This window comes from Takifugu flavidus, chromosome 4 (genome assembly GCF_003711565.1).
Source record: "Takifugu flavidus isolate HTHZ2018 chromosome 4, ASM371156v2, whole genome shotgun sequence".
In the NCBI taxonomy this organism is placed as follows: domain Eukaryota; kingdom Metazoa; phylum Chordata; class Actinopteri; order Tetraodontiformes; family Tetraodontidae; genus Takifugu; species Takifugu flavidus.
In genome coordinates this window covers 5,434,495-5,457,405 of record NC_079523.1, presented here as the reverse complement: position 1 = coordinate 5,457,405, position 22,911 = coordinate 5,434,495, and the positions used below count along the sequence as shown (strand labels likewise).

Here is a 22,911-nt window from a genome sequence, read left to right as displayed (position 1 = left end):
ATGCTTAAGAAAGAAGTCATTGCTCTCAGCCGCTCCGACTGCAACTCGGTGTGTGGTTCCCATGTTTAGATGGATGGCGTCACTGTGCGCGTGTGTTCATTAGAAAGAGGCCATGCGTCACATCACCTCATGCTGCTTCACTTCTAATCCCTCACACGGACGGACAGGCCACTCAATAATCTGCGGCCTGCTCTAATTCAGCAGAGAGGAATTAAATCACAGCCACATCAGGCACCGTTGGGACGCCCGGGAGAGGCGGCGGTGCGGGAGGATGCGGCACCGTCCCCGCATCACATGCAAATACACCCTACCTGAGAGCAGGGCGAGGGATGCATCTGGGGCCAAAGATGGAGGGGGTTGATACCAAACTGTGGAATCAACATCACATACGTGAAGAATGAGACGGGCGGGCAACTTTTGTCACTTCAAACATGCACGCGCAATTTACTCCTGCCGTGCGCGCGTTTTTTTGGGGGGGGTGAGGTTCTCTTTTTCGACGATAGATGGCAATGTTGCTCTTCCACAGACCCACACCCGCGCTCTCCTGTTGGTTTTAATTCTTTTCAAATCCCACCCGTTTTCCTTGCAAAAAGGTTTACATTATTGTTCGGTTTAATCCCAGAATCACGCTGCTCACCCAAAGGAAACAGGAAGGCAGATAAGATGTGATATTAGAACACGCAACACAAAGTAAAACACCTGTTTAGCCGAACGGAAGTCGGAAAATCAGCAAACTCGACGAGAGTGTGTTGCATGAAATTCAGTTTGTGTGTGCGTAAGTGAGAGAGACAGTTTCATATAACTAATATCTTACACGTGTAAATAACGCGCAGGTGAGTGAGAGGATCATGTGAATGTGCTCAGAATGACTGGTGGACGCCTCCTAAAATAATTAGGGATACTCTGAGTAATTGAGCTACAGCGGTGAGATGCATGATGGGTAATCACTCTCCCAGGTCTAAATAAAAGCGCGCTGGTTGTTTGGTTCATTTAATTGTTTAGAGCGGGGGAGCAGAGCTATTAGGAGCTACAGGAATTGCCGGACAAGCTTGACCTCCCCGGTGTCCGTGGAGGGGGAGCAGAAATGGAAGATGACACCATTTCTGTTTTCTGGGGGGGGTCCGATGGTGCAACTGAATTTAATTGAAGCTGCAGAAGTTGGATAGGCGACGGATCCGGGAGATGCAGGCCGACAGAAGCGTAATCAGAGTTCAAATGAAAATAAAAACTGCAACAGAAGACAAGCAGAAGGAGGGGTGAGGAAGCTCAAACAACTCCGAGGCAGAGGAGGCGCAATCACAGGGAACACACACACACACACACACACACACACCACACACACACACACACTGGCGCGTGAGGCAGAAGCTCCAGGAGGTGTAAACGATGGAGCGGGAGCAGAAGTGCACCAAGCACCTGTGATTTAATTACTCCTCTCCAGCCTGTGATCGGCCATGACAGGCTGGGGTCGGACCGGGGTCGGACCGGGGTCGACCCGGGCCAGAGGTAGAAGTCTCCCCGCTGCACTTGACCTCGGAGCTCCTCGGTGCGCGCTTGGTCTCCACACCTCCGGTCTGAAGCTTTGACTTGCTAACCACCCTCATTAGTATTCCGAAACAGTCCTTGGCAGACATCCAGGCTCCTTGTGTGTGGAGGGTGGGGGAGGCTGGTGGTATAGATGGAGGGAGCGGGGGGGGGGGGGGGGGGGTCTGCTTCTTCTAAACAGCTGTAATATGAGCGAGGGATGAGGTTGGAGTTCCAGTCCAGAGCTCTGGGTGGTAAAGTCAGTTTCAGGCCTCAGTAGAACATGGACGAGCGTTCTGGAGGGGGACCTGCAGCGGCATTTAGAGACTCTCTTAGATGACCTTCGGCTTTCTCATCTGGACCAGCAAATGAGGCCACCCCAGTCATTAAACTGGCCTTAAATAATTCACTTGACTTGGATTAAATCACTAACCGCTGTTGAATATTCCAGGAGAACCTGGGGAAGAGAGTGAGGGATACAAGGAAGGAAGGGCACTTATACTAAAAACAGAAAACAAACTGGCTCCCGTCTAACTAGTCGGTCCTGCCCGAGGCTGGTGCCTAAAAGTCATTCTAGAAGAATCTTGTTAGACCGCTTTTTACGTCTCCTTAGTGCTCGTTACCATGCGCACGTCTGTCATTTTATTTGTCTGCAGTTAATTGTTTTGGGATTGTTGCTTTGAATCTTGTTTGCCTTGAAGCAGGAAGCTCCGAGGCGAGCTAGCGTGGACGGACCCGTGCGTCGCTCTGCTCTGGCGTTCGTGGCCTCCCCGGTCCCACCGGAGCGCCTGAGATTGCCCCGCGCCGCTCAGCGAGGGGACAGGACTCATGAATCCAAATGGTGCGGCGAGTGTCGGCGGGTTACGCCGCATCCAGCTGAGGTCTTTTTCCACATGGGCTGAGTTCACATATAAGCAGTGGTGCATATTCCCTGACCTGGGGGGATGGGGGAGCAAGGGCTCTGCAGAACTGCACCCCCGACATGAGGGAGCTGGTTTCATATTGTGTGGGAAGCCTTCCCATAGACTTGTGCAGCAGCTATGGGTGAGATGATTAAGTGCTAAAGTTGCATTTTCTGCTGGGAGCAGGCGGCCCCGGGGCCAGAGAGGCTGCATGATTGCCTCTGTGTGCTACATTACACTGACATGATGGAGAATACTCTCCTGGGGCCTCAGGTAATGTAAAAGGAAAGGGGGAGGGGGGGCATTCCACCCTTTTCTGCTGGGACCTCAGAATTCTCTGCGTGCAATTGGATTTGCTGATAGATCTCCCCGCGCCACCGCCTTAATATTGATGACAGACAGAGCTCTGGCACACGGGTGCGTGACAGCACACACCAGGGGAGTCCTCTAATCCGATTCTGCCGCCAGAGTCCCACAAGTCCCCCGCTGGATGCCTTGAGCACCGCCAACCGGAGAGAGAGCGAGAGAAAGAGCAAACTGTGGGCGCACAGGCCTGTGAAGGGAGCCGCGGGGGGGGGGGGGGACAGTCGGTCCAAGAGTGTCCAGAGCGCCGTTTTTCACCCCCGGCTAATTAACAGGAGGCTAAAAAAGGCAAATTTTTATAAAACCGAATCCATCAGCCGGACAAGTGGAACAAATGATTCAACCTCTGTGTGTGTGTGTGTATGTGTGTGTGTGTGTGTGTGCGAGGCCGTTTTGTTTTCTTCTCCTACATGAAGGGCGGCCAAGGTGTGGTTGCTGACGGAACCCGTCCCCGAAGTTCCTCCGCTCACCACGGTTCTGACCTTCAAAAGGCACAAACTGTGATGGTGTAGTTACGCTTCGAGGCGGCTTCAAGGACGCTTCCTTTTCTGGCTCCTCGCTGCGCTGTAGTTTGATCTGTGCCTCTGGAACCTGCGAACCATCAACACCCGCACCGGGAAGAACCCGGAGATCTCGGACTCCCAATTAGAAGCAGTACAATAATCATATTACAGTGGCTCACTCGAGGATGATGGGATTATAATCCCATGTTGGATTACTGGATTACTGGATCCTCCGTGCCCGTAGAGCCTCCAAACACCAGCATGTCATCCTGCTGCATCCTGACCCTTCAAACATGGAGGAAGGGCCTCCAGGTCGGTATTTACAGCAGCCTCCCACAGCCTCCATTTGTCTCCTGTGCATGGGAGGAGGAGACGGGGGGGGGGGGGGGGGGGGGTCCTCCTCAACCTCTGCAGGCACTCTTTTCAAGTCTTCCCAAAGAAGGATTATGATAAGCCGTCACCTCCGTCTCTGACAAAAACATACATTTAAAGCACAATCATACCCCCTGCCTCCTCTTCTTCTGTCCTGCAGCTCAGCTCTCTCCGGAGACACAGGTGTCCAACCGTCTCTGTCTTCCTCCTCTGTTTTCATTGTTGTGAGATCTGGAAATGGCCTCGGCTGGAATTTCAGCGGACAGCGACACGTGGCGCCGCGACCTGATCGCAGAGACGCGATAAAAAAAGGAGGTGGAGGTGAAAGTGCAACCATCAGGGGATCGGGCAGCCGTCGACAAAAACTCGGTCTGTAACGTTCTTCATGCCCAATTTCACAGACCACGCTGTGGCGGAGCGGAGGGAAGATGGGGGAAAGGATCGTAATAGGTTGCTAATGTAGCGGTGGCTTTTCTTCGTCTCTTTTTTCCTGTCACATTTACGACGCTGCGCCGTGTTGGAGCCCTCTTGGCGCCGCAGCAATCTGGCTTTGCAGCTGTTCATTATCAATATAATGCAGGTCCGAGTGTCGTTCCAGAGGACCGTTTAAATGTTTGCTTAAGCGACCTACAAAGAGTGGGAAATTAGAGGAAAATATCCTGTGGATTTCTTCTTTTTCAGTACAGATGGCAGAGTGACACCTGCAGCATTGGTTAGCTGCCCAAACAGCAGGTCAGGGTGGGCGTGACCGGTCTCTGCAGACCCATAACCACATTTTACTGTGTTACATATGTTAGCAGCGGGAGCTACAGCAGCTCGTCTGTTGGATCGGACTATCCGGGCCAGACGTTGCTCCCCACGTGGATTGGGGAGCCTCGATGGCCCCCGTCTGGTTTGCCCTGGTTCCTTTCTCAGGCCACTAACCAAGTCCCCAAAAAGCTCCCAGGTGGGGCAGGAGGTTCCGGTAAAGTTCATGCCCCCAGTACTTACCAGGAAACCCTGCACGGAGACGCACCTATTGACCACTGCAGAGAAGAAACACCACAAAAGAGCTGCACTTTTTGTTCTGACCCGGTCATTTAGCATCACAATTTGGCCATTATCAAGCCTAAAGAAGTCCTTACACTCGCCTGTAACAAAATAACAAAACCCCCAGCATTTTCCAACAACCTGCTCAATGACCTGAACAAAAAGCTCATTTAGTGCAATTTAGTTTAGAAAGTCTGTGACCGCAACCCATTTTTAACCACGTATTAAAACGCATTTTTAGGGGAAAGAGCTAAATTTGGGCTTAAGATGTGCACTTAGGTCTGCTTTTGATCTTAGATCGATGTGTTCTGGTCTGGTCTCATACTTCTGGACCTCTGTTTTCACAGGAAAATGCGCTCGTGCAGCCAGCAACTTTTTTCCCCCCGTTCCAGAGCCGACGGATCTGATTGGCTGTGAGATCCGAGCGCGTCATGTGATTGGCTGTTCCTTGTTTCCGGGGCTCCGCTGTTCACTCACTGACGTTTCTCGGTGGAGAGAATGGCTGCCAGTGGAGGTTAGCAAAATCATTTCATTGTTTTGTCCACCTCTCAGACTCTAGTAACGCGTTGTAAAGTTATAAATTTAGCGTTTATGTGTTGTTGGGGCGTGACTTTACAGACTCGCTGAAAAATTTACGACGTATTACGTTCTCGTTCAGAGGGTTCGGGCTCCCCAGACTCTTCAAAAAGTGTTGGTTATCGTTAGCGTCGCTATGCTACTAATGCTAGCTCTGGCTAAGTTTCGGTCGGTTAGCTCGCTATCTCCAGCTGATTGTGTAAACACTTGTGTATGTCAAGAGACAAAGGTTGGACAAGTGCCTGTTGAGGCTCCGGTTATCAGTCGCAGTGCACAGGCATTAAACATCATTAAATCCCGCTCATGGTTCTCGAAGAGGGGTCGAAGCATTAGTTGTTGTTGTTTTTTTAAATCGTCCAACATCTTGCAATGTTGTGTCAAAGAAAGCTGGCTAGCATTAGCTCGATGTCTCGATGTCTGCTTAAAGTTGGAGCTCTGGTTATCAACCAGTCGGCAGAAGCAGAAGGACACCTTAATAAAAGCTAAACCTAGACCAGCCGCTGTGCAGTACGTGCGAGTGGTTGAGAGCATTATTTCTAGCAGGTTTCGATCAAACCGTTTTAAAGTGGTCGGTATTAGCCTGCTAGCTTCCACCTGGTGAGACAGTTGTTTTCTCCACTCCTGGGGAGCCTTTGTCCTGTCAAGCAGTCGCTCCTGCTCACCTCGTGTTGCTTAATGCAGAAAAAGTTACAAGTTCTTTGTTGCAAAGTTTGTAATAAAGTCAGCCATGACAGCTTGGTGCAACCTGTGGAAGGTGCTGTATGGACTAGTTTATTCTATGGATTCTGTGTTTCGCTGCAAAGAAAATAAACTTATTGTGGTTGCCTCTAATACGCAAAATCCCAATAGCTAAATGGACATTTATTAAATGCTCTCCCACCTATAGTCATGGAAAGAAGTTGTTTATTTAGTCATAAGATTTTTCACGAGGGAGTGTATTAACTTTAAAAGATGCTTTTTTTTGTTATTTCTGTTGTTTAATGTGCACATTATTCTCTCTGTGGGGTGTTAACAGAGGTAGGGAAGCTGTTACAAGTACAAAATGGGACGCCTCCAAGCACCAACTTCAACGGGGTAGATGCTGTCCATGCCTGTAACATGCTGCAGCAGCTGAAAGCCTTGTACGACGAAGCACAGCTCACCGACATCGTCGTAGAAGTGGATCACGGCAAGACCTTTTCATGTCACCGAAATGTCCTGGCAGCAATCAGCCCGTATTTTAGGTAGGGCGCATCCATTCTGAAACGGATTGTTCGAAAATGCCCGAGAATTGATGAATAAAGACCTTTTTTTTTTGCGCCACCAGGTCCATGTTCACCAGCGGCCTTACAGAAAGCAGCCAGCGCGAGGTCAGAATCGTCGGGGTGGAGTCTGAATCCATGCAGCTGGTCTTGGACTACGCCTACACCTCCAGAGTCACGCTTTCTGAGTCCAACGTCCAGGCCCTGTTCACGGCAGCCAGCATTTTCCAGATCCCCGCCTTGCAGGACCAGTGTGCCCAGTTCATGATCAGCCGACTCGACCCCCAGAACTGTATCGGGGTCTTTATGTTTGCTGATGCTTACGGCCACCAGGAGCTGAAGGAACGCTCGCAGGACTACATCCGTAAGAAGGTGGGTGTCCCGAGCGATCCTCCCGATTCCACGCTTTAATCTGGTGTTGTGACTGTACTCCCCCTGTTGTTGTGGCAGTTCCTGTGTGTGTCCTGGGAGCAGGAGTTCCTCCAGATGACCGAGGAGCAGCTCGTCAGCATCTTGAACAACGACGACCTCAACGTTGAGAAGGAAGAGCACGTGTACGAAAGCATCGTCCGCTGGGCCGAGCACGACCTGCCCGGGCGCGAGGCCCACCTCGCTGAGGTTTTTTCCCAGTGCATCCGTCTGCCCTTGCTGGATGAGGCCTTCCTCAGTGGGATTCCCGCCCCGTTCGCCTGCGCCCTGTCCCTGTCCAAGGACCCCAGCGAGGCCAAAGCCCGCCTCACCGGCACCAACGGGTGTTCGCAGCGCCTGGGCATGACCGCGTCTGAGATGATCATCTGCTTTGATGCCGCTCACAAACACTCAGGGAAGAAGCAGACGGTGCCTTGCCTGGACGCGGCCACGGGGAGGGTGTTCAAGCTGTGCAAACCGCCCAACGACCTGCGCGAGGTCGGCATTCTGGTCTCCTCGGAGAACGACATCTACATCGGCGGAGGGTACAGGCCCAGCAACAGCGAGGTGTCGATCGACCACCGGGCGGAGAGCGACTTCTGGCAGTATGAGCACGCGGGCAACCGCTGGCTCCCCCGCGCCCCCCTGCTGCGGGCGCGCATAGGCTGCAGGCTCGTGCACTGCTGCGCGAAGCTTTACGCGCTGGGAGGGCGGGTGTACGAGGGCGACGGTCGGAACGCGCTGAAGTCGGTGGAGTGCTACGATGCCCGGGACAACTGTTGGACAGCAGTGAGTCCCATGCCGGTGGCCATGGAGTTCCACAGCGCCCTGGAGTACAGAGACCGCATTTACGTCCTTCAGGGTGAGCCGCTTTCCTTCGCCGCGATGCCGCCGCTTCGTTTTAGCTGAAAACCGCCGTTAAAAATGAGTGTTTTGTGGTCCGTGTCCCCTGCAGGCGAGTACTTCTTCTGCTTTGACCCACGAAAGGACTACTGGAGTCACCTGGCGCCCATGAGCGTCCCTCGGAGCCAGGGTCTGGCCGCCCTGTACAAGAACTGCATCTACTACATCGCCGGCATCTGCAGGAACCACCAGCGCACGTTCACCGTGGAGGTCTACGACATCGAGAGGAACACGTGGAGCCGAAAGAGAGACCTGCCCTTCGACCAGGCCACCAGCCCCTACATCAAAGCCATGCTGCTGCAGGGGAAGCTCCACCTCTTCGTGCGGGCCACGCAGGTCATGGTGGAGGAGCACGTGTTCCGCACCAGCCGCAAGAACTCCCTTTACCAGTACGACGACGAGGTAGACGCCTGGGCCAAAGTGTACGAGACGCCGGACCGCCTCTGGGATTTAGGGCGCCACTTTGAATGCGTGGTGGCCAAACTTTACCCTCAGTGTCTCCAGAAAGTGCTTTGAGGCAACGCGTCTGGCGGAGCCAGGCGCCGGGTCGGGGGCAGCGGCGCCGCGCGGCCCTGCCTCCTCTTTGCACCACGCAGACCAGTTTTGGTTGAGTCTTAAATTCAAACTTCAATGATCAAAATGAGGGTGCTTTAAAGATTGCAGTATTTTGTTGTTGTTGTTGTTGTTTTAACCACACGGCACCAGCGACCCACACTGATGCTTGTTTAACAAACACCGTACAGCCGATCATAAGTGCAATTATCCTGTTCGTTCTGTTGAGCCATGTTCTATTTTTGTTGTAGATACTTACAGATAAGGAGTTGTTTTTTTTTTGTTTTTTTTTTTACAAATAATAAGCATGCAAGGGAGGGTACTGGCAGGACGGACGTGCTCTCTGGAGAATACGGACGCTACGGAGCAGAGATGGCTATATATAAACTCAAACTATATAACTACGGGTAAGGTGAGCTCGCGGCTCAGTGGGGTCACTGACTGAGCTTCGTGTGTGTGCGCGTGTGTGTGTTTTTCCTTTTATAGCTCAAATCTTTCTTCAGCTTGTTCTGTAGAGCAGTTTTGATTTGACGTGTGCTCGTGTTTTATATTTTGGTCCCTTTTCCCCGCGTGTCAGATATCGCACCACGCGTGGCTTCTCGTCCGTCTCCCGCACCGGGGGCCAATCTGCGCCTCCCGCTTCGAGCTCGGTGTCCGTTGGTGCGTCAGCCGTGGGCGCACTCGCTCTCCACATTGGAGAACTAAGGATGGAGTCGAAGTTGCGACGACACTAAGTGGAAGATTTCCCGACCAGGCTTACCTCAGATGTGTGTGAAGAGGAGAAAAGGGACGTTTTGGACCATGTTAGGGACAGTGATGTGAAGCTCTGCGGTTTCTTTCATTTCCACCGGATCTTAATGTTTGGAACGGGCCAACGGCCTCCCTCTGAAGCTCCAGAGCACCCCGAGGTCTCCTTAATGCCGATCCAGACAGTCGCGGTAGCAATAAGTCCAGGAGCGTCGACGGGGCTGTCAAGCGCATCGGTTTTTTTTGGTTTCTTTTTCCTTGGGGTAGCGATTGTTTGGCTGTTTGAATATGCAGAGAACCGTCTGGGCGCTGCACTGAATCACTCTCCAGTTGTTCTTGGCCACAAGGGTTTGGCGGAGCCCTCACGTCACGCAGAGGACGGCGCTTTTTTTATTTTAAACATTTTTTCTTGACAATCTTATGTAGAACTGCAGAAAGGCCGGAACGTGGAGGGCAGAACCTCTCCAAGAGAACCCCACCCTCATCACCCCCCCACCACCACCCCCGCGGACTGCTGGTCGCCCTCATCACGTCAGCAGAAGGTTGGATCGGAGAACTCTCAGGATTTCTACTGAAACAGTACTGTATTTAAGTGTTTTGTTTTGTGTAACATACTGTAGGTTTGCTGTACTTGCACAGTTTTTTTTTTACTTAGTTTTTTTTTATATATAACTTGAAACGATAGATGTGATTTTCCCTTTCGTTGTCTAAAGTTGCTGTTTCTTTTTCCCCCTTTTTTTTTGGTTCCTGTAATTCTATAGCTACAGTAGAGAAATCCTCACGAGTGAAGCGTTTTATTTTGCCCCCCTCCCCTCCCCTCCCCCGCCCCGCCGTTGTACAGCATTTCAACGTGACATCTCACCAAATCTGAGCATTAAGCAGCAGGACAGATTTCGGACGCCGGACACAGAAAAGACAAGGCGGAGGGAGAAAGTTTGCCGTGTTCGGCTGATGGGTGCTACTCCGTCGTCTTCATGTATTCTCCTTTTATTTGCTGGGTTCTAATGGTGGCTGAGCTCAACTGTGAAATTTACATTGCACATACTTTGAAATAAAACCAGTAAAGGTGGCTGGCGGCTCTTTTCTTGCACCAGGCGTGCGGCGGATGGGGGGGGGGGCTTCGACCATCGGTTGAAGAATGCAGCCGGTTTATTAAGGACGGCACGTCTGTCGTAACATGCAGCGGAGGTGGGTCTTGTGATGTTTTGACCCCCCCAGGGCAAAGAGAGCACATGTGACCCAGCGTCAGATAAAGCTGCCGACTGAAGCTGAGCCACAAACAGGCTGAGCGGCTGACTGAGAGGTACGTGCGCTTCACTTTCTGACTGGGGGAAACGGATAAATGCAGGAGTTTGATGGTGCTGCAGCGGGCCGGAGCGTGACCTCTCCAGCAGGTCACGCTCCGGCCCGCACAGCTGGCCTTTACACCACCCCCCATCCCGGCAGCAGCGTGCAGCATTCCCGGGAGTTCCTCCATGAATTAGAGGTTCCTCCTTGAGTACTCTGGAGTGGTCAGGCACTTCTGCGGGGGTTTGAAATGACTTTTCTGTCTCGAGCCTCTGCGTGCGGAGTCGACCGAAACTTGTGCTCCCGCTGCCTCACCTTTGTCAACAAGGAGCTGCAGCACATACGCGCTCACAAGCTCGCGTCCTCGGGAGGCAAAGGCGCTCAAACTCGTCTTTGCAATGAAGTTCAACAGCTGACGGGAGAGATTTGAATAGGATCAAAGTGGCTTTTTATTCAACAGCGTTTCGGCCTCATCGAAGGTGCAGAAATAAAGCTGCATTTTCATTCTCAACAGGATCATGGCCTCTGCTCCAGAGGATCCAGTGGCCTTCAAACCCATTGATGGCGGTTGGGGCTGGGTCGTGGTCTTTGGGGCACACATTTCCATTGGGTTCGCCTACAGCCTGCCCAAAGCCCTGTCCATTTTCTTCAAGGAGATCCAGGATGATCTGGGCACCAGTTTTAGTGAAATAGCATTGATTTCCTCTGTCATGCTGGCTGCTGTGTACGGGGGAGGTAAGTCAAACAGATTTTTGTTCCAAAGTCCAGCATTTGTTGGGGGATGGGCCAAGGGTGGGGGTTAGTTTTTTAGTCTGACTTTGGGAATGTTGTCTGTAGGTCTCAGAGTGAACGCATCAAGACCATTAAAGTGCACTTGGAAACGCTCCACAACCGCATTTGCATGCACATTTGCTGCGGCATCATGGGAGCATGAATCCTTTGTTCGTTTTTGACCCCTGATTGAGGGGCCCCGGAGTCGAGCCAATCAGATGAGAAAGACACGCTGCTCATGTGGGACAAAAAAAACAAAAAGTAGAATAGTGTCTTCTACGCTGCATTAACTGCACGGCCTATACTCATGGTTGGCACCAATGACTGATATATAATGGCTTTAAATGCGAAAGGTCACAAAGTGTTTATGTTAAAGGCACCATGGTGCTATAAACTCACGCAGATCTGAATGACAATGATGCAACTTTCTCCAGGGTGCGTGTTTGTCAGATGAGACTGTCTGACAGGTTCCAGAACAAAGAGTGTGTTAATTGTTCCGTGATGATGAAGCGTGCGGTCGAGCTCAGGAGCACGGAAAGAAAAAAAACAAAACATTAAGTTCTTTGATGGTTTCCACTCATTCACACTCCAAACGAGACTTTAATCACTAACTGATCATTGACGGCTTTTAGTTCTGATGCTGCGTGAAGGGATTAATGCAAAACAACCCCAAACCAAACACAGTTTTCATTCAATTTGGGAATTATGCAGACAAAAAGTGCATCGAGTTGGCATTGCGTCACTGCGATATGCTACATTCAGGTCCTCCATGATACAAAGAAATGCTCTGGCATCATTTATTCATCGACCTACATAAAGTCAGGTTTTAACCAACGCGCTACCAAAGCTCTTTTTTGGGAAATTCAATTACAGGTGTCGGCATAATCACCCGATAAAGGGTGTTATTTGCCCCACACCTCTTTTAAACATGAATCTAAATGTTCTAATACGGAGGAAATGGACGCGTCTCAGTCGCGTTGCGTTCAGGCTCCGGAGGTGACGCGATTTATGGCAGGACTAAGTGCCGCGGAGGCGTTGCGTGATAACAGTTGTTTTTCCAAGGTTACGGGACAACAGGATGTGCAACCGAGGAGGCCTCGCTGGTGAAATATCTCCTCTCGCCGCCGCTCAGGCAGACGGCTTTATCACGCCGTCCTTGGCGAGGCTACGGCAATGTCAGCGGAGTGGAGACGGGAGGAATCTATCAGAGCGCGAGGCCCCGCGCGCAAGAGTGTGGCTCCGCGCGCACGAGTGTGGCGCCGGCCCCCGGGGAGACACGCGACAGCCTCTCCGGAGCACCTCTGATCCAGGAGCGCAAATGATAAAGTTGTAATGGAGGCGGAAACGTTGGCATTGTTGGAGCTGGCCTGTCGTGACACCGCTGCAGGGCCACAGATGATCCATCTTTGACCTCGGCAGGCGCACGTTTGACTGCATAAACAAGCAGTTTGTCGGCGGGCGAATTCAAACGGCACCTATACAGTCGGAGAGGAGCTACACAGACTTGTTTTCCGTGGAGCACCATGAGTTCGTTTGCTCGTTTGAGGTTTTCTATCAAGCTGGGGGGGGACGCACAGGAAGTAAAGAGATGCTTCCGACAATTAGCGAGCAGGTTTTTCCATCCGGCCCAAGTGGAGATTCGAATTTCCTGCGGCGTCTGTAAATAAGTATTAAACATAGACCGGAAGCAGACAGGCACAGTCACATGATCGCTCGGTCACCTGATCCGGCTGTTTACGGGACGCACTTTTAGGTTTGAAGATTCCTTAAAATAGGTTATTTGAGCATTTGCCTAAACTACGTATTTCGAATGAAACAAGACTTAAATAAAAGAGAAACGACACGTGGAGAAATTCCTGTAACTCCGCTGGCTTTGTTTATTAATTAAAAACATTTGAATCGTGTGCTTTCATTGTTTGTTGTGGTTCCAAAAAAGCTCTTATTTTACTGTGGTAAACGCTGGTGCAGCAATCTAACAGCCTGCCCATTTACAGTCATACAATCCACCATCAAACAGCCGTCTTCCTTATTTATCTTCCTCCCGAGGCCAAGGACGGTTCTTAAAAACATTTTCCTATTTAGAGCAACCAAATAAACTTGAATGCTTGAATTCAGTTTGTTTTTTCATTGTTGCCGTGCCTGGTTTCCCTTCCTGCCTTTGGGAGTGGCTGGGTTTTAGTTTGACTGATGGTCTCTTGGACTTCTGAATCAAATGAGAAGAATTCATACATATTCAAATAACCCAAAAGTTCCCTCTGCTGCAGACTCTGGAGGTTCTGAATGAAAGGGAGAGTGATGGCGTTCGAAGGGCTGGTTATTTGTTATGAGGGGGGATTCCTACGTCCTGCGATCACACCTGCGGCGTTCCCCTAACCTTGGTTTGACCGTGCTAACGACTGTTTCTCTAATATTTCCCTCTGTGTGTTCAGGTCCAGTGAGCAGCCTACTGGTCAATCGCTATGGATGCCGCACTGTTGTCATGGTGGGCGGCCTGATGTCCGGCCTGTCCGTGGCGGCAGCCTCCCTGGCCACGTCCATCAGTTTCCTGTATTTATTTGTGGGCATCATCGGAGGTACAGGATTTGACTTTAGATGTTTACGTAGCGAGTAACCTTGAGCAGGAGTGGAGTTTCTAGGTTGTCGGGTCGGTGTCCTTTTTTCAGATGGGTGTGTGTTTTCACAGGACGTAGAGCATCTGCCCCAACTCCTGAGGTGCTTTTGGAGGGTCAGAACCTGGGTGGTAATTACAGCAGACTGGTCGCTGATCTTAGCGAGCGTGGTCTTCTGTGGCCTTCCGTTCTTCACTGCAGGCTCCCATCGTGCTCGTCGCACGGGGCTCATTAACCTGCCAAGGACTCCCAGGAAGGATTAATGGTCCCAGCTAGTGGCTGCTGGTCAACACGTGGCCGGGCTCCCACTCTGCCCTTGTTCGGCTAGTTTACCGAGGAGTCATGATTCATCGCAGGCCATTCTTAATACACAGGTTCCACCTGCGCTTTTTCCTCCCAGCACCATCCAGACGCTTTCAGCCATCCTGTAGTGTCGACACGGTGCATTTGAAGGCCGTGTTTTGATGCATTTTTGTATCTGAAGGGTGCACTTTATCGTACTTCACCGCGCTAGTTTTGTGCCTCACCCCCGTCTCTCTCCGAACAGCTACGCTAACGTGAATTTCCTGTGAAAATTTGGACACGCCGATGAAAACGAAAGTGCGTCGGCAAACTTCAGACAGACCTTCTGAACTCACGTTCATAAAGGAAATAAAAAGAGGCTTTTTAAATGCTTGTTTGCTCAATTGCATGCAACACAAGTTGATGCTAAATATTTGGATAAGCAGACAGCCGAGTGGATGCACTACTAATTCACTCTAGTTTAGCTCTGCTCCAAATGAGATCTTAGCGGGAAAAAGTCAAATGAGATCGAGCCTTAATGAGCAGCGTGCAGGATCAGCTCTGATTTAATTTGAGCCCCCCTCCCACCACCACCACCACCATTTGGAGTTTGTGGTAATGTCTTTTCTTTTGCTGTATTCACACAGGCTGTGGACTGGCCTTCAATCTCAACGCGTCTGTCACCATCATCAGCAAGTACTTCCTCGTCAGGCGTCCTTTAGCTAATGGGCTAGCTATGGCGGGCAGCCCCGTGTTCCTGTGTGGCCTGGCCCCCCTTAACCAATATTTACTCAACATGTTCGGCTGGAGAGGCAGTTTACTCATTATCGGAGGGCTGATGCTCAATTCCTGTGTCGCCGGGGCCCTGATGAGACCCGCTGGTTCTCCACCTGTAAGGTCCCTCGCTGGTGAGCAGAAAGAGATGGAGAAAAAGACAGGTTTCCGCAGCTGCGTGAAGAACGTTCAGACCTTCATGGACCTGTCCATTTTCAAGGATCGAGGTTTCGTCATATACATAATTGGAAACGTGATGTTCTTCTTCGGTGCCTACGCTCCCTTTCTGTTCCTGGCAGAATATGCCATCACTCAGGGGGTGGATGACTATTCTGCTGCCTTCCTGCTCTCCATCGTGGGCTTCGTGGACATATTTACCCGGCCGGCTACAGGCCTGTTGGCCAGCTGCAAGTGGATCAGGCTTAGAATCCAGTACCTGTTCAGCTTCGCTGTCATTTTAAACGGACTCTCCCACTTGTTGTGCCCCCTGCTGAAGGGTTACTTCTACCTGGTGGTCTACGCCATCCTCTTTGGGTGGAGCTTTGGCATGGTCTTCGCACTGATATTTGAATGTCTGCTGGACCTGATAGGAATCCAGCGCTTCCCCAGCGCTGTTGGACTGGTCACCATCATCGAATGCTTCCCGGTACTTGTGGGCCCGCCTGCTGCAGGTAAACCCAAGTTTAGAGTCCTGACTGTCCCTCCTCTTTCCTTACAATTACGTTTCTGAAGGCGTCTTTTATGGGAACAACTGCATTTTACTGTGAAAGGTTCCAGGTGCAAGTGGGGAGAAGATGGAGCGGGGCTAATTTGGTAATACATTTATTGGAAAAATGAATACAAAGACCATCTAAAGGGTTAAAAAGACAAAACCATGAGAAAAGGGTGCTTTAATGAAGATAAGATTGGGGCTTTTGCTCTTAAAATGGTCCAAACGGCCAGTTTACGTCTCTGGATGAATACATTTAAACGCCGGTGCAGCGACTCTGTGTCCCTCTGCTAACATCTCCTTCATTTGGTTTTAATGAGGTGAATATTTATGGGCCCAGAGTTTGTCTTGTGTGACACTGTTCTGAGGCAGTTTTAAAAGGATAAATAAGTGCATCTGTGCACGTCTGCATCCTCCAGAGGCCTCAATCTTTACGTCTGCACTTGTTACTACCCTCACACCACCGAGTCAGTCCAATTAGGCAGAAGTGCAGTAAGTGGGTGTAATTAGCCTTTAGCTTTGGGTGTTAAATGATGCTCAGTTTAAACTCTCGTCATTAAAGTCTTGTACCTGGGCTATAATTAAGCTCTGAATACATTAGAAGAGGGGAAAAAAGGGTGATTTTACCAGATGGACTTAATTACTGCTCAGCCAATCAAGGAGCGGCTTAATGAGAGTGATGGTCTTTGGTGTGCACGTGTCAGAGGAGAGGCATCCATCAGACGACGCAGAAGAGTTTAGACTTGAAACTGATCCAAATACGGAGGGACGCCTCCTGCATACACACCGTGGTTTCTGTTAGGGTGCTGAAGCCCACACTTTAAAGTGTTACAGGCAGGCAGGCAGGCAGACAGGCAGGCAGGCAGGCAGGCAGGCAGACAGACAGGCAGGCAGACAGGCAGGCAGACAGGCAGGCAAGCAGGCAGGCAGACAGACAGGCAGGCAGACAGGCAGGCAGGCAGACAGACAGACAGGCAGGCAGACAGGCAGGCAGACAGGCAGGCAGACAGGCAGGCAGGCAGGCAGGCAGACAGACAGGCAGTCAGACAGGCAGGCAGACAGACAGGCAGACAGACAGGCAGACAGACAGGCAGTGTGCCGACCTGGGTTGGCTAGAACTCCTGGATGTTTATATCTGATCCAAACTGCATTTGTCACTTGCTGCGGCGGCAGTTTCGATGTTTACGGCTCCGGGAATGGGCTTCTCCTCTGATTCGTCTCAGCGGCAGCGTTCCAAATTGCCTTCTCGGAGACGCAGGTAGAGCCAGGACAGCCCCCCCCCCCCCCCCCCCCCACCACCACCACCACCGTCATTTCCAAAATGGCTGCTTTCAACTTGGCCCGCGGTCGATTTCACCGTCTCTCACAGATGCGCCAAAGCCAAATCTGGGTTTAGTCGTGCTCGCAGACGTTTGTGAATGAGGAAATGTTGGGTTCCGTCTGTTGTGATGGAGAACATGTTTGTTTGTTAAACACAACAAAAATCCGATGCCTTTTTCCATGCCTGCTTTTCTCACGTCGCAGGGTTCCTGGTGGATGTTCTCCAGGACTACAAGTACCTTTTCTTCATGTGTGGCACCGTGATCCTGACCGGTGGCATCTTCCTCCTTGTCATGAACATCTACAACTACCACCAGGTGTGTCCAGAGGAAGCAACAATAGACCTCGAGCAGAACCGGAAAAACTCGGAGAACCCGGATCAGGTGACAAAACAGGACAGCGAGAATGTGACAGAACCAGCTGAGCCCAACGCTGAAACGGCCACAGGAGATCAGTAATGCGGGAATCAATTGTCCTCTTTAAAAATCATGTTTTGGTGTTTTATCAAACATGAAAGCAAGACAAGAAGCTCTAAGACTTGCTAGCGATATCACGCTAACAATGTCCGGGCGTACTGTCACTTTCGGTTGGATGCATTCGCACGTGCACCTGCAGCCAGAACAGAGGGTTATCCCAAGTTCTTGTTTTATTGAACAACTATTGATGATGGAGATGTCTGTTATCGACGCCTCAGCGTCCTCCCGGGCCCATCTCAGTCTGTTCTGAGGGTCTACGCCGTACGTAAATAACGTGATTAATGCTTTATTCCAGCAGTTTGGACACCAGCCTGCAACTTTTAACGCTGCAGATGTCGATGGAGCTCGATTGATCCGTCTGTTTTTGACAATGAAACCTATTTTTCTACACGTCCACCTGCTTTAAGTCTCAATAAGAAGAAACTCTTACAGTCAAATCATCCTAACTACCTCGCCTGAGTCACAGCCAGCAACTTACTAACTGGTTCGGATCCATAACGTGTTCCAATCTCTCCTGTTGACCTCAGTGATCATTTGCTCAGATGTAACTGCAGGCAAATGTATGGATTAACTGGTTACATCCAGCCTTTAGTCAGTGTTCGGTTGTAGACAGTAAGTTAAAAAATAAACAACTGATTTCTAAGCCTTCAGAAATGTAACAGTTTCTTCTTGTTCCCTTAAATCCTGTTTTCAGATATTTATGCTAATATGCCAAAGACTCCAGTCAAACCTGCAAATGGAATTAAAAATGAAGAAATAATAGATTTTATGCCGAATGGGCTTCGTTTGCATGTCCCCTCATGAAGTATGGAAGCCCACAAGGGACACAAATGAACTTCAGCAGATACAGATGAGACTTGCCTGTGTCCTCATCTGGTGCAACGCCTTAAATACCAAACACTTAGAGGCACATTTTTGGAGGCAAAACAGCGAGCCGTCATGGAATTATTTATTAATAATTTTGTTTGCACTGTATGATAATATTCATAGGGTCATGTCAGTAAAATACAGCTTCCTATGTTTGCCTGCCATTTTTTTTAACCTGTGTGTGGTTAACAGAGGATCGTCTTCCTGTTTCACAGTGGTGGCAGCTTTAATAGTGCGTAATAACACATTCCCTTTATAGGTACGGCCAAAATGTACACCTGTGTGCATCTGTATGTCCTTTAGATCTTAAAAAAGTGTCAAACTCAACTGATTCTGTTAAATAAAGGAAATGTGGCTCACTGAGGGGTTTGAACATGTCTTATGTCTTAAACGTGTTGTGGACATCCTCCAAACAGTTGCAAGTTTGGAAATGTCAGAGACGAGCACATCAGCAAAGGTCAAGGCGTTCCAGACTCCTGTTGTTGGCTGCGTGCATCCCATTAGTGTCGCTAAATGAGGGCCCTAGTAAATTGGAAAAAAATGGAAAAACACAGATTTTCACATTTATTTATTTATTTGGTCTGGTTGCTGCTAACAAAAGGTTACATTTTGGAAGAATCAACACTTGGGAAGTTATTTTCCAAATGGTCCAACGGGATCCTTGAAACCAGAAGTACTCATTTGTTAATGAGCCCTGCTGTTCTAAAGTACACACTGGCCCCGAGCTGCAGATGGAAACGCTGTAAAACCAGTTTCCTAAGGAACGGTACCATTGTGTGCTCTTGCTCATCCAGCCCAGATAAGAGTCGCTGCTCTCGCGACCTTTGCGTCGGCGCGAGGCCGATCTAGTTTGTTTACAGTGGGGGCCTGACCTGATGGGTCTGGAGCGGCCTTACACAAGCGAGGGGGGGACGCTGCTCCCAGCGGGCCGAGCAGCGTCAGTCAACACTGGAAATAAAGGAGCAAAGATTACAAATCAAATACGGACTTCCAATGTGAAGCGTTGCTCATCAGCACATGCTCAGTAGGGTGGTCCTGAGGTCCTGAGGACCAAAGCAGAGATTCATGTGTCACTGTCCGAGTGTAAGTGTTCTTCTACATGTTGTCATGAAAGTTGTAACATTTAACCAAGTTTAGTGTTGACCCCCCCTTATGACCCTTTAAATCAAGTTCAGTTTTCTTTGGGTTCTATTGAACTAACAATAAGAATCAATTTAATTCCCCGTCTGTTGCTCAGAAACAGTCCAGGAAGTGCTTTGCTCACCTCGAGTCTGCTGGGATGAGGCTCATTTTGGCTTCTTACCATCTGGTTGAGGTATTTTTGTCGGCGTCATGCTGTCGTTTTCCTATTGAAGATGGCGTTCCTCAGGGAATCCTCCTTGGCCCTGCATATTTTTCATATATGTGCATCCTTTGAGCAAGAATACATGAAACAAATATGTTAAATATCGCCGTCACACCGATGACACATTTCCATCGATCCATGGACCGACTAGAACATCATTCCTTTAAATTCTTACTACATTTAAAAAACAGTATTTGGACATTTTCCCCAGACTAAAATCACTTTAGGGAAGAATAAAGACAAACAGATGAGGGGGACAGAAAGTCCAGGATCAGAAAACGGTCCCGAAAGTCCAGGATCAGAAAACGGTCCCGAAAGTCAAAGTAAAACAGGTCCTTTGCCTCTGGGGGAGGTTTAGAGAGGTGTTTTCCATCGATCACTCCTGTCTGTGTCCCGTCCACTGAGCGGGCGAGGTAATGAAAGTAATTTAACGTACATCTATAATTAACAGGCCGGGCCGGGGCGGCGTGGTTGGCCCGGACGGCTGATGGAGTGTGTTTATTATGAAGGTGTGAGCACTCAGGCGCCGCAGCTCACGGGGCCGCTGACGTATCTCAGCAGCCATCACTGAGGTCAGGCTGGTGCAACTATTTGGAGCCGGGACGGCCTTGGCACCCCCCCCCACAGGTAGGTGGGGTAGGATTTGTTCTTTGAGTCTCCTGGAGGAAGGTGCTCCAGGAGCTCTCTGCCTCGGGCCAATGTCCCCCCTCTACGTGTCCTCTCTCTTTCTCCTACCCTTCCCTCTCTTCCTCTCCCTCCATGGATACTAAGGTCTCTTCACCACTTTCATTCCACGTCTTCTAATTTCCTCCCCACCTCCGAGAAAACGGAACGCACTTCAGGAATTCCTCCGTCCCTTTTAAAGGGAGCAGCTCAGCACACAAACACAGTTCAAACCCGGCTGCCCTCGGTGGCGTCTCCCTTTGAAACTCGCTGCTCTTTGAATGCGGCCCGTTTGAACGTGCTGCCCTCTGCATTTCTTTAACACTCCAGAGCCACGGTGCCGCCTCACTTTGACCAAACACACACACACACACACACACACGCACACACACACACACACACAGAAACACATCCTCCATAGTAAGCTCATATCTCCTCATTTCTTTCCTTAATTGTCCTTCATTGAGACAAAAACAAACCTCCAAAATCCAAACATGGGAAATAACAGCGAGAGTTCCTGCCCTGACATCCACAGTGGAGGGAGAGAGAGAGAGAGGGGCAATATCAATGCCCCCCAAGCAGCTGCATATGTTTAAGGTTTAGTCGACAGATGTGCCCGGGGTCGCGGGGTCGCTGGCCTTCGTCAGGTTAGGGCCCACCGCTCAGATTCTAATGGGCAGCATCTGGAGAAGGTGACTGATGAGACCGACCAGGACGCTGACAGGTGCTGAGTCATCTGTCGGGCCGACCTCTGACCCCCTCTGGACCAACTCAGGGGACGCCTTCTTACACACACACACACACACACACACACACACACACACACACACACACACACACACACACACACTCATTGAGAAATTTTTCTGAATCATATTTAAACTGTCGGGCCCCTGACCTTTCATGACCTTTGCTGTAAATAAAGATGTGAAGTTCAGCGTGACGCTCGACACCGTGCATATTTCAACGTTTGCCCATCTGAGCACGACCTCAGGCACAGACGGGGAAACACCCAGTATAGCTCCCAAAGCAAAGCCAGGCTAAGCTTTAGCTTAACCTGTTTAGCTTATCTACAATTTTCTGTAACTAGTTAAACTACATTCCTGTTTTGTGCTGTGTCAAGTATTTTTTTTTTTAGAGTTTAACTACTTAATTTAAATTACAATTTAAAGTACAGTTTTGCATTCCCACCTCTGCCTGTGGACTTATGCAAACGCAAACGTTCTTTCTTTAGGGGGTGTTTGCCTAAGTGTTTGACTGCTGTTTGGTTGGATGAGACAGAAGAAGCCCATAACAGAGCGTCCGACCTGCGTGGCTGCTTCTGTGCCTCCATCCCAATTTTGCTGAAACAGGAATATTTGTTTGAGCTGCTAAACGAAGCCTCTGTGCTGCATGTCTGGGGTGGTTCGATGTCTGATATAATTAGGTTTTAATGACCTTGCAACATCCCTCCCTTCCCTTTTCTCTCTCCCTCTCCCCTGATTCAAGGAGGAAAGCTGCATTTTGGAGCTAATTCTATGGCAACTGCCTGCAATAAGCTCGCTGTGGCGGTGTTTGATTAGGGCCACAGTCGCCCCTGCAGAGCTTTTTTTAAATTACCCAATATGTCACAGCCTGCAATGGCGACACACACCCTTTGAAAAGTAAAACAAAAAAACAAGTATCAAAGGATCAAAGATCAACAAAATGAGAGAAAAGATGTCGCAATGCACGTTCCTTTCGCCGCCATTTTTTCCAGCTGGCTGATTGGTTTGTCAGTCTCTGCCCAGCACTAATGAGCGGCATCTGTTCAGTTCCGACTGTGCACGCTCCTGAGCCAGCTGGATGATCCGCTGGTTGAAGGCCTTCAGGTGCCAGGACAGCACAGGCAGCTGAGCGCCTACGTGGCACGTGCCAGAGCGTCATTAGCTGAAGACGGTGAAACAGGAACGAGGGCGCACATTCGAGGGGTGTGTGGGACTGACGTGTGGACCCTGGTGGAAAGACAGAGCCAGAGTGATTCTGATCACACAGCACGATCCACCTGCTGCCTGTCGCACAGGTGACACAAAAATCACCTGCAGCTTCAAGGGGAAGATGGAAACCCAGTTTTAACCTCTTTCCACTGGTGTTTTAGTTCTCAGCTCTGAGATGCAGCAGAAATGTTAAATGGCAGATTGCTCTGTGTGTGTGTGTGTATGTGTGTGTGTGTGTGGTGATGAAACTGGTGATTGATTACATATTTATAGGACCAGTGCAGGAGTCAGTAATTGGCACCACACTTTTTTAAAATCATTTCTTATCATCATTTTTTACTTTACTTATGAGCTTCGCTCAGAAAAAACACAAAAACCTACTGACAGGACACTGACGGAGAAGGTTTCTTTGCCACTAGGGGTCAGTGTTGCTCCACAGTTTCAGAGGAGCGGAAGTCACCCCATCATCTACTGTCTCCATCTGTCATCCCCTTCTCATTCCATTTCCTGCTCATACTATCCCGTCCTCACACTCTTAATCACAATTAAACAGGACAAACAGGGTTTTCTGAACATCTTATAGGCAAACTATAATGGTTATAAGGAACACAAACTGATGAAGTCGTGTCACAGACACGCCAAACATGTACACACAGATGATGGCGAGTACACACAGAGAGTAAATAGATTTATATTTCGCCGTCAGAGCATTCCTAACATCCCGTATTGATTG

The 22,911-nt window shown here is 49.9% G+C and overlaps 2 protein-coding genes across 2 annotated transcripts; both read left to right on the top strand.

Annotated features, from left to right (window-relative positions):
• Window positions 1-5,050: 5,050 nt before the first annotated feature.
• On the top strand, window positions 5,051-10,189 carry kbtbd8 (kelch repeat and BTB (POZ) domain containing 8). Its single transcript, XM_057031294.1, has 5 exons — window positions 5,051-5,207; window positions 6,285-6,492; window positions 6,576-6,882; window positions 6,961-7,780; window positions 7,874-10,189. The coding sequence occupies exons 1-5, from the start codon at window positions 5,192-5,194 to the stop codon at window positions 8,335-8,337; spliced, it is 1,815 nt and encodes a 604-aa protein (XP_056887274.1). The 5' UTR covers window positions 5,051-5,191; the 3' UTR covers window positions 8,338-10,189.
• A 124-nt stretch (window positions 10,190-10,313) lies between these two features.
• On the top strand, window positions 10,314-18,578 carry LOC130524837 (monocarboxylate transporter 2-like). Its single transcript, XM_057031295.1, has 5 exons — window positions 10,314-10,423; window positions 10,922-11,142; window positions 13,608-13,751; window positions 14,717-15,514; window positions 17,077-18,578. Exons 2-5 carry the CDS (start codon window positions 10,926-10,928, stop codon window positions 17,328-17,330), a joined length of 1,413 nt encoding a protein of 470 aa, XP_056887275.1. The 5' UTR covers window positions 10,314-10,423; window positions 10,922-10,925; the 3' UTR covers window positions 17,331-18,578.
• The last annotated feature ends 4,333 nt before the right edge of the window (window positions 18,579-22,911 follow it).